Source organism: Oenanthe melanoleuca, chromosome 6 (genome assembly GCF_029582105.1).
Source record: "Oenanthe melanoleuca isolate GR-GAL-2019-014 chromosome 6, OMel1.0, whole genome shotgun sequence".
Lineage (NCBI taxonomy): Eukaryota > Metazoa > Chordata > Aves > Passeriformes > Muscicapidae > Oenanthe > Oenanthe melanoleuca.
Genome location: NC_079340.1, coordinates 26,645,771 through 26,657,468, shown reverse-complemented (window position 1 = coordinate 26,657,468; position 11,698 = coordinate 26,645,771). Strand labels below are relative to the sequence as shown.

Genomic DNA, 11,698 nt, shown 5'->3' with positions numbered 1-11,698 from the left:
TTTTTTCACTAGTACAAGCTCTTTGTCATCCCTCATGATGCAGAGGAGGAAAATTCATAAAAGCAAGACACTTGACTGCTTGAACAAAATTCATACAGTAAACAGGGAACTAAACTACATTGTTGGTTCAATGAGAAGTACCCCAGAAAATCCAGGGAGAAACATATATTTTGGGATGACTGACTGGAGAGGGAGTTTTATCTCCTGCCATTGTGGCAACACTGATTCTGCTGTGGAGGTTCTGAACATGCATTTTGCAGATAATAGCTGTGCCACTGTGTCTCAGGACTGCATGTTTTTAGAGCCACGTAGACCAAGGGGCTTGGTTAATTAATACTAGTATCCCAGACTGCTAGGTATGCAATTTGTGAATCTTGTTTCACTTAAGATTTAACAGGCATTTTCTGGTTTTCTCCCTCATGGACAATACATCTTCCCCACATGGACCCTTTCCTCAGCCAGAAAAGGGCTACTGCAGGACCACACCTCTCCTGTCACCCACCTGATTTCTCCTACAGCTTCACTGCCAGGCAGGTCTCAGCATCAAAGATGAAGGCTGGTTAAAATCTCCAACAAGAAAACCCCCAAAAGTTGGGTGAATGCAGACACACGGGAGCTGGATGGCACTGGCACAGAATGGGCAACTTCAACTCTGCTGCTCCCAGGGAATTCAAACCATTAGGAAAATGAATTAAGCCTCGCCAATATCTTTGCTTTAAAAATCAAAACAACAATAACAAAAAAGACCAGTCAGGTTAATTACACTAGAGCAGGGAGAAATCTGTGAGATGTGAATACATTTCCATGAACATTAAAAGCAAACCCCTCTCTAAAGTGTTTTTCTTTCACAAGCAAGCAAGAAAATGCATTGGATAAAACAAACTTTGCTTATTTTAGTTTCGACTCAATTACCTGTTAATGGAAAAAATCTGGCACCGCCAATAATAAGGCAGGAATGAGATCACTGTTCTGGAGGCCTGGCTTGTCAGGGAAGCTTGCAACAAGAAGTGCATTTATCTGCCTTTCTATAACCCTTTTCAAGCTCTCTGTCAGGGAGCCCAAACTGAACAGCCAGCTTAGGAGGAACTTGGAACCCACTCCAGGCCCCCTCAGCCCTCTGGGAAAAGGAAAATTATTGTTGGCAAGTCTGCCTGGCTCCAGAAGTTGATCCAGTGCCCCCCACTTGCCCATGCAGCAGCAGACAGAGCTAAGAATTTTGTTATAATTAAATAACAGTGTGCTGATTGGTTGCTGGAGGTGGTCTTGAAACTGGTGTTTAAGGCAGTGGAGAACAACGGTTACTATTCATAGAAAAAGCAGAGTCTTAAAATCCATCTGTTTCATTCCAAATTTAGGCCAAAAAAATGCTCACTCACTGTCTTTAAAAATACCACCTGCTTAGCTATTTTGTATAATGTGCCATTATATAAGTTTGAAGAAGGAGCAGGCAGGGAGGCAGCGGGGGCTGAGGAGGGGTGGGTGGAACAGATTAAAAAGATATAGTTAGATCCAAAAATACCCCAGCAGCATATTCAAAAGGGAGCACAAAATAAGGGAGCAAAGGAGACAATTTCTGATGGAGATTAAAACCAGGGTGTTTGCTAATGCCTGGGAACCAGCTACTACAAATGAGCTTGTTTGCAAATAAGATAATAATCCTCCTTCTCTCTTTCTTGGAAAAACCCCCGCCCTTTTTGCTTTGCACTCCCAGCTCCAGTCTTCCCCATGCTACAGAGCTGTGGAAGCACCTTGAGACTTTCCCTCCCTGTAGACTGTTCTGGTGATGTCCAGGCAGGGCATCACAAGCCCCTGCCAGCAGGTACCTCCTAAATGGGCTGTGCCTCCCATTGGTGAGCTGGTGCCTGCTGCTGAGTCGAAGGAATGAGACCAGGAGCTGGTAACCCACAGTATGGACTTCTCCAGAGCAGCTCTGCTCTGTGAGCAGGAGCATTAGCAGGGCCTGCTGTCCTGCAGATGTGTCTCCTATCTCCCCATTGTCCTTTCCCTCCCCTTGCCTCCCCACTGCAATCTTACATAATACTACATATTGCAGCTGCAGTATTTCCACTTTTCCCTATACCATAACTCCTTCCCTTGTTCCCTCCAACATCCCAATGCTGTCCATGTCTCCTACCTAATCTTCCCAGCCTGCCAGCTGGACAGGGGAGCACAGATGCTGGTCCAGAAGTAGATGTGTGATAATTGGCCATCTGGATGCTGCCAGAGAGAATGGATAACAGCTGAGCTCTCCCTGCCTTTTCTTCAGCAGAGGATCTGGAAAGCCTCTCAGTGCAGGCAGAGATTTCCCTGGAACTCAGAGGGACTTTATCATCTCTGAGAGCTTGACTGCTGCTGTCAAATCTGGTTCAAAATGCCAAAGTATTCAAGAATTATCAGGAGAGTGTCAAGCAGATGGACACAGAGCATGACTTCATGTTCTTCACTGCCTTAGAGGTCCAGATTAATATCCCCCCACCCCAAATTTAAAAGCATTTCCGAGCTCAGAAAAAAACAGAGCAACTTCTGGTAAATGGATGAAAGTCATGAGTTAATATTTTTGATTGATCCCAGAAGAAAATCAGTCTAGGGATTGGAAGACTAGAGTCCTCAAAGGGTCTTTAAATGGGTTGGTGACATTATTGACAATGATGGGTGCTTGGAATGTAATCACTAGTAGCTGATCTGCCTCAAAAGTCTCAAGTTTTCCAGGGACATCTTAAAATGAATGCCAAAGTAACTGTCTACCCTTTTTTTTTATACATAGCAAATCTTTGTATAACATAGCAATTGCTGCAATATCTGATCAAATTTGAATATTTACAGTTTTAAGGCTCCAAAAGCTTTAGACATCCTGTCCAACAAAGATCACTTGAGATCAATCTCGGTCCTATACTGAATTTAGTTTTCATCTAGAGCACCTCTCCCAGAACACCATCCAAAACTTTCACTCAGTTTTTGGTGAAGTGCTCCTATGTGTATGCCAGACATACCTGGGCAGCAGCGTCACACACATTGCTGTTGTTTGTTTTTTGTTTGTTTGGGTTTTTTTTTTGGAAATAGTAACAACAACATTATTAATATTAATATTATTAACTTTCATTATTGTTGCAATGACCTATGCAACCATTTTACTGTAAATTCTCTTTACATCTTTTTTATAGTCTAGTGAAATGAACAGGACTCTGAAGATTGCTCTTTTTTTCCTGCCTGTCCATTTTTTTTCTTTTAAGCAAAGCATGAAACCATGTGGCACTGCTTTGAGTCAGCAATTGCTTAAACTTTTTAAAATTCCATACGCTAAGTGAAAAATGAGATTTACAAAACTAATGGAAAATAAATGTCTCCCGAACATGCAATCCATTGACTTGCTTCCTTGCCTTAGTCCATAAAAACAGATGGAAGCAATAGCTACAGTGAATTACCTACTGTATGCAGGGCCCTGTGCTGTCCCATGGCAGTCCTGGATGAGAACAGACCCTGCCACTCTGTCACCACCCCACTCTAGTGGCTGCCCTCACTGGTGTGGATCTGGGGGTTCCTCACCCCATTTTACACCACAGTTTAGAGAAAGGGCTGTCTTCCCACCACATTTCCACTGTACCTGGACACAGAGGGAATACATATAAATAATGGTAATCTTCTCCCAGGAGCTTTGACCCCGCTCAATTCCTCTAAGCAAGGGAAATTTGGAGGCAAATCTGAAGGCATGGTCCCTCAAAGGGACGCAGCCAAGGCACGACCTGCAGGAAACACAAGCAATTGCTTTCCCAGGGATATACAATTGTTTTCCACAGCAAACAAGTTCCCAGGATGAGTTACCCACCACTCACAAGCCCTGTTCAATGCACCCTTAGAACACATGCCTCCCACCACCCACACAGAAGGAAAACTAATTTGTACAGGAACCATATTTTAGGACTCTGCTTTCCAAAGTTTGCCTAATAAAGCAGAGAGCAAAGAACTCAGTATTTTCCTGAAGATATGAATCATACCTTGATGGTGTGTGCTTTGAATCATGGCATTCAAAGATCTCCCTGGAGCACTATTCCTTACTTTAGAAGAGAGCAGCTATCCCCAGCAGAGATGCAGCACATGTGTCGGGCTGATGGATGGCCATGCTCTAGCAAGAGTCACAACACTTAGGAAAAAGAAGTAAAAACTTCCCTAGAAACCTTAACTAGCCAGAGAGTAATTTGAGCATTGCATTCAACTTGCTGGCTACCAACAATCCCAAAGTTGGCACCTTCCACAAAGGCTTTGCAGCAATGTCCTTTTCCCCACTGCAGAACCCTCTCCCACCCACGCTGCCCACGTGCCTGTCCTGGCTGAGGAGGGAACATGTTCCACTGAGGTCAAGGGCAGCATCATGTCAGACCACAACAAAAACACCATCAGGCCTTGGAGCAAAAGAGATAAATGGAGATTGGTAAAAAATTCACCATGACTTTATCCTTCTAATGGGACATAAGAAACAATACTCATATACATTGCCCTTTACTAGCATGTTTGAATGGAAAAAAAAAAAAAAAAGGTTCATCTTGTAAACTAATAATTAAATATTAGCAATTTAAAGTACTGCATACTGCTTACACATTATTTAGTACTTCACTCAGTGGCTCCCAGACCCTCACAAAGGAAATTCCTCCTGCAGCCAACGAACACTTTTGAGGTTTCATTGGACCCCACAGGAAGGGTCAGCACCATCACAGTGCTGGGCTCACCAGAACAGCCCGTTCCCAGGTCTCTGCAGAACACTCACCCTTCCTGCAGAGCCTGCCAAGAACAGAACAGCCAAGCAGAAGTGCAGTACCTGAGCAATGCACCTGCACAAGGCAGGGAACAAACCTGCTTCAACACCTTTACACTCCATTCTCAAGTGCCACCATAGGAATTACTATGGCTGACATTTTCCAAGATGACTGGGCCTGTGATGACATCCACTTGAGATAGAATCCTGGAAATTATGAAGTTTATGAAGTTTTTTTTCTCTACTTATTTAAAAAAACCCGAATAAGAATCCTTGCATATAAATTCCCTCCCATCCTGCATCCTCTGCAGGCATTGCTGTCAGGTGGATGCTGGATTTTCAGGACTGAGAGCAGTAAGGGCTCATTGCATGAAAAGCCTCTCAAATAGATGCAAAACTGGACTCAAATCTGTCCAGGAGACAAAGCCTAAGGCCAGAAGGACTTTACTAATTAGGGGTATCTGGGCTCTCCTGTGTGACCTTTATAGTGCACCAGCCCTATGTTGTGAGATCACCAGGTCAAACAGAAATACTCTAAAATTAATATCACCAGCCCTGGTCTCCCATCCACCAGTCAGGCTCACTTCAATTGGAAGGACATTCCCTTAGCTCACATACTGTCTTCTACCAAACCATGTGCCATTTGCTTTAAAAAAAAAAGGATTTTTAACCACTGCTACTCATGCAAAAATGCACTGAGCAGGGAGAGGACCACTGCAAATGCATTCCATGGGAACCCAAAGGAAATGGGATTTCTCACAACTAGAGCTAGCTGCAATTTGCCACAATTTTCACAGTGTTTTTTTTTTTTTGAGGAAATTTTCCAGTCAGCCTGCAAATCTTTCCAGCCAGATAAAATGCAGTCAATGCATAAATGAGTTGACAAGTCATTCTCTGCACATACTAAGTTGCTTTTATTAATCCAGAACTGCATGCTACAGATACTGTACAGCATGAACATTTATTCATTACAAAAAATGGCTTCCAAACCATTAAAAATGAAAATCGGAATAAGAGCATAAAACGGAACAGTAACATCACAACTGTTAGGAAACATTCAAAGTATTCACAAAAAATGTTATAGTTAGCATCTTAATAAACCAGAGAAAAATCTGAGACAGTTTTACAATCGCTTCATGTCAACTACAATGGCACTGAATGAACAGATGAACAATTTTTTCAGCTTTATACAGCGTTTTTTGCAACATCAACATGCCTAGGTTTTTTTTTTGTTTTAAGTTTGCTACCTACCTGTATGTAGTAAGTGTACATAAAAGTGGCAGTCTGATTTTCCTTTTATGAATAATCTAATATACAGAATTTGGCCCTTAAGGGTTTATACCTCTTCATTTTAAATGCTTTCCGGACAATCTGCTACCAAACACGTCTGTTATAGGTGACATTAAAACTACATACATACCTACCTATGTAACATCACAGCAAAACATGATGAACAAAAAAATTACAGCATTAAAAAAAAATAATAAAGTTGTCGGGAGAAAGTTAAAAGTCACTGAGAATTTTGGCACATAAAAATTTTGCACACAGCCTACAGTCCTAATGTCGCAGGGGATTCAGCTGCAGTTCTGAACAGGAGACACTTGGACCTTGCTATTTTTCAAACAGCATTGCTAAAAATTCCCTTGCTAAATTTTCAAGTCTTTTCGAGTGTAATGGCTTTTAAAGCAATTTTATTCTTTACACTATTGATCCTTGAAAAAATGCATCTGCGAATGTCCATTTGGTGGCAACCGTATTTCAAATAGCAAAAAAAAAAAAAAAAAAAAAAAAAAAAAAAAAAAAAAAAAAAATCACAAAAAGAAATCAAAAACAAAATCCCGGAAAAAATATATATATACACATTTATATATAAACTTAAAAACCTTGTACAAATGAGTTGTTATATATAAGATGCTTACACTAAAGGAAAAAAAGAACCCTTTATACAATGTTTCAAGGAAAAAAAAAAAGAAGGAAAAAAACATTTAAAAAGGGACAACATACAGATACAACAAGCAATTTCTAAAGCAATAAATACTACTGGTCCAATAGCGTTGTGATACTTTTAATTGTTGAGTAGCGTCCCCTCCCCCAAAAAGAACAACACCATGGAACAAGGTATATTAACACATTTTTTTAACCCTTTGTTTCTGTACATTTAAACAATAACAAGTAACATCACAATAAAGGTTGTTTCACACAAGGAAGGAAAAAAAAAGAAGTAGTAGCGGCACCGCATTCGTTGTGCCCTTAAAGGTTTAAAAACCAGATGTAAAATGATTGGTTCGCAAGCTCGTATTTAATACAAATAATAAAGAACCAATGCCTCTGGCAAGGGCTGCTTCAAAATTGCTTCTTTTTTTTTTTTTTAATTTTTAAAATCAGTCTTTAAAACTAAGCTATTGGAACTACATAACAATTATGTATATATATATATTTTTTAAACGCTACAAAGACTTTAAACAGCTGTTGATAAAAATTTTGGCAGAATCATGAGGCTTTTCTCATCTACATATTTAAAAAGGAGAAATTGAAATAAGAATGGGTCAAATATTGACCAATGAACTCGATAAAACATCAACTAATGTAGCCACATGGCACAAATTAAAAATGAAACGACGACAAACAGCGGACGACAACGAGAAGAAAAAAAAAAACAAACAACAACAACAAAAAAAAAAACAAACAAAAAAAAAAAAGGAAAAAAAACCCAAATACCAACAGAATTCAATCCCCCCGAAAGGAAACGGAAAGGGCTGAGGAGGCTAAAGCTATTCTAAGGACTTGGTTACAAGGGAGAGCGGCTGGGGCTGTGTCCCCGGCAGCGAGCTGTGGGAATGCAGGGAGGACGTGGAGGGCTGTGCGAGGGCGGCCGGCGGGTGCTCCAGGGCCCCGTTGGGGCAGCTGGCGGCGGGCAGCGCGCCGGGCTTGCCCGCGGCGCTCTCGGCGAGCGCCAGCGAGGACGGCGGCGGCAGCAGCACCAGGTGCGCCAGCGGGTCGGGCTTCAATGACAGCGACAGGGGTTGCGTTTGTTCAGTCTGTGGTTTGGAGTCTCTGGAGGGGGAGGCGAGCATGGCGGGGGAGGACGGAGGAGAGTCTAGTAAGCTTCCATCTGAAGAGGGTGGGCTGACGCAGCTGCCTTCACCTTGTATGTAGCGAACGCACTTTTTTTTTCTCCTAGAAACAGGGAGAGAGTTATCTGTGAATAAAGGGCAGAGATGCTGATGGAGACAGTCATCTACAGCAAAGAGCCGTCAATCAGCTACTCTGGGCTCTGCACGGGTGGCAGCCTGGTGCCATCCTGGGTGTCCTGGGCACCAAGCCCGCTCGGGGGCCTCCCCCTCAGCTAACAGATTTGGGAAGGATTCACCAATTAATTGCCTAGGCCTTCTCCTTCCCTTATTTTCACAATCAGAAAACCAGATAAATGAGTTTTGGAGCCCGCTGTTCTAATCTACAAACTTTCCTCCATGGGAAAAAAAAAATATTAAAAAGTAATTTAATCCTTCTAAAATAAAAACCCTGGATAGCTGATGGTATCTCAAGATGTCCCATAACGCTGTCCAACTCAACAGGGCTATAGCTACACCTGTGTCACCTGTGGTCTCTTATGATGCCCTGCCCTTGGGAGGCAAGAACGGCTGCAAACTAGTGCTCACTGCTTTCTCCTCTGTTAAGAACCACACCAAATCCAGAAATGTCAGTCAGACAGGAGGGATATATAACAGAGAGAACGAGAGAGAGAGAGGGGAAATAAAAACAAAACGAACAAACAAAGCAAACAGAAGAAAAAAACAGGGAGAGAACAGGAAAAACAGAGTATGATCCAAAATAACAAGAATAACTGGTTGTATGGCCTGCAGGTTGTGGCTTTAGATCGACTCAGTTTTACTTTTTGTTTTAGGGGAGAGTGGTAGATTTGGGAAGCTGCTTGTCTGCATTTTGGGGATTTTCCTCTGAAAGGCCATCCATGTAACTCCAGAGTGGGATCCAATTTCAGCAGGTGAAGACCACGACGACAGGTACAAAGGTGAGGAGCAACATGGATCTTATTTCACACCAGGGAACATGAGAGTCTCACAAGAGACATCTTCAAATAAATAAGCGACCCGACAGAGATCTTTTCTCCTCCCTCTGTCCACTGGATAATGTAAAGGAGCAATGAAAACAGATGACAGTTTCACACCATCTCTCTTGCCAAGTATGTGCAAGACAATTCCAGCAGTAGGACAGAAATAATGATGCAAACAACCACAGCATCTGACAGAATGATGTCCAGTGGCCACCTTGACCCTAAGCATGCTGGCTCTCCAGCCCTCCTATCCCCAGTCACACTTCCCATGGGAAGTGCTGGAGTGCTGTCACACAGCCCAAGGCATAGGACAAAGCCTGTCTAGAGCAGCTCTGCCACAAGAACTCTGGATGCACAGCTGAGCTGCACAAAGCCACCAAGGTGAAGGAGGAGTCTGCTCTCCCTCTCCAGTGGATTCATCACCCTGGCTCCACAACTCCATTGGAGGGAGCACCTGAGTGTGGCACAGCAGCTGAGTGTCACTGGGGACATTCCCCACTCCAGGAGGTGCCCCAGCTCCCCTGCTGGTCACCAGTGTCCACCAGTGCATGGTGTTTGACTAGGTTAAACCAAGCTCTGCCCTCGAGGCAATGAGGACAGATGCTTCTCATCTGCAAAGGAGATCAAACTAGCTTGATCCTGGAATTAAAACTATCATCTCCCATAGCCAGGAAGGAAACAACAACCCCAGCATCCCATCTTTCACCAGCTTCAGTGAGGGATCAGTGCTGTGACATCCCTTCCTCCAGAGACTCAGGTCTGCTCTCAGATTCTGCTCCATGGCAAGGTAAGGGGTTAGGGCTATTAGAGTTTTAACCACGTTAGCCTGCAGATCAATACATGCTAAAAACTAAAGACAACCATGCAACTTAAATGTTAAAAAGAAAGAAAGAAAGATAGAAGACAGCAAGTGAAGGCTGTAAACCATGCTTTATTAGAGCAACGTTAAAAGACAGGAAAAAAATTAATTTGGTGGGCTCAAAACAGACCTTGTTAATTCTTCTACCATCAACAAACAACACTGGAGATCTCTGGCTCTTGGCTAAGGACAGTTCTGCTGTTTTCTCTCCCATTTCCTCTCTCACCACTTCCTACTTCAGCTATGCAGCACTACCAGGGACACAGCTCCTGTTTGGACCTTCTGTACAGCTCCAGTGGCAATGCAGGACAGTTAAGCTCCCCAAAGCTCACCAATACTACTAGTGTGGAAAAATGGGTTCTTACAATCTGGAGACTGCATGACTCACTCCCCATCCACAAATTAAAATTAGTTGCAAGCAGAGACCCAAGCTCTGCCTGCCTCATAGATGGGGGTGCAAAAGTCCTTCAGCTGGGCTGCTCTGAACCTACAGGGCAGTGAATTATTTAACTGGAGGCAGTTTGAATGTAGTATCCCAGCATTTAAAATTTATTTTTTAAGATTGTTAAAGTTCTGTGGTCTGAAAGAAAGAGCTCCCATGGCAAAGCAGCCTTAAACCAGGTTTACTTGTCTTTCTGACACTGCAGAGTTAACCTTTTAAAAACCAAACCCATTGCTCTGCTATCTGAAATAATTTTCCTTTGACTAGGATTAAGAGAGTATATTGCTTCTTTTGCTGAACTCTTTAATAGTGTGGCCACTTGTAGTCTGAAAAAAATATTTACTTAAATCATGATGGCTCAAGGGCAGAGACATTTCTGCAATCTGTGGCAGTTGCACCATGATTACCTGTGGTCATGTAAGTGTCTGGGTTAAGTGGGACAAAAGGTTCAGAGGGAAAACCCCCAAACCACACAGGCCTATTTTTAGCAGATGTGAAGACCACCAGGGAGTTCTGGTGAGGGGGAATAAGTAAAAATCTAAACTTATTGTGCCTCATTTTTGCTCTCCTAAAGCCTGGGACAAAAATACTACATATCCCCCTCTCAGAAGCACTAATGAGGATTATTCACTTGTGCATTGCTCTGAAAGTGTTAACTTGCTACAGCAGTAGGGCAAACCTGACCCCACCTGTGCTGCCCTTGAAACTAGCCCTGGAACAGCACCAGGAAACCTGTAGTGCTGCAATTGCCATGAGTGAAAGCCACAGAAGATTGCAAGGGTTTATTCAGTTGCTGTGGACAAAGATGTCTCACTTTTCACCACAAACTGCCCATCTTTAGCACCTGCCTAAGGTGTGCTACAAAATGCTACCATGCCAGCAAAAGCAATGTTACAATGGTTAGGACCAGAACTAGGAGAGAAATGCTCTAATACCTAGTGGTAAAATTCCTCCATGCATTAAAAAACACAACAAGAAACCCAAACAAAAAGAAAAGAAGCTGACTCTGAATCAGGAAGTCCAAAATTATCAGCTATATCACTGAATTTGGCCCTGCTGCACTGAAAAGACTTCTGACCAAAATCTGGTGTAAGTTAAGAGAGGGTTTATGCTTCACATGTAACCTAAGCACTGTACAGACCAAATAAAAAGTTTCCTTGCTGATAAAATGTAGTTTTAAAAGTATGTTGCTTACTTAAGCAGCCAGGAAAAGATAAAGCAACACAAACATGATGTGCCCCCAGTTCTGGTACTTGGCATGCAGAGCCTGACATGCTTCACATACTCTATCTCTAGACTACACAAATATCTGCTGATAGTGTGCAGCAAAGTAACCACGGAATAGAGCCTAACTAAACACAGCACTGCAGTCCTTGGCTAGCAGGAGACTCCTGACACACTGAAGCTCTCACTGACACACTCAGCTCTTCTGCACTGAACCCTTTTAAGCACTAAGAAACTGCTGCTTTCCCAGCTTGATTAACCCATGTGCTGGTGCTGACACCTGAACCCCAGCACTCAAATGGGACAACACACAACCTGCAGCAGGCACTTGTGGTGCCTCCCCTGGTACACTGA

At 42.9% G+C, this 11,698-nt stretch overlaps 1 protein-coding gene across 16 annotated transcripts in view; it reads right to left on the bottom strand.

The window, feature by feature from the left end:
* Positions 1–5,637: 5,637 nt before the first annotated feature.
* TCF7L2 (transcription factor 7 like 2) overlaps positions 5,638–11,698 on the bottom strand; it is a 173,001-nt gene continuing 166,940 nt past the window's right edge. For 8 of the 16 annotated variants that reach the window (XM_056494554.1, XM_056494555.1, XM_056494559.1 and 5 more), the window contains one exon: positions 5,638–7,924. In XM_056494554.1, the coding sequence (XP_056350529.1) occupies positions 7,519–7,924 (406 nt within the window). In that variant the 3' untranslated portion in view covers positions 5,638–7,518. The remainder of the gene's footprint in view (positions 7,925–11,698) is intronic. The other 8 variants (XM_056494563.1, XM_056494565.1, XM_056494568.1 and 5 more) reach the window with 5 other exon arrangements.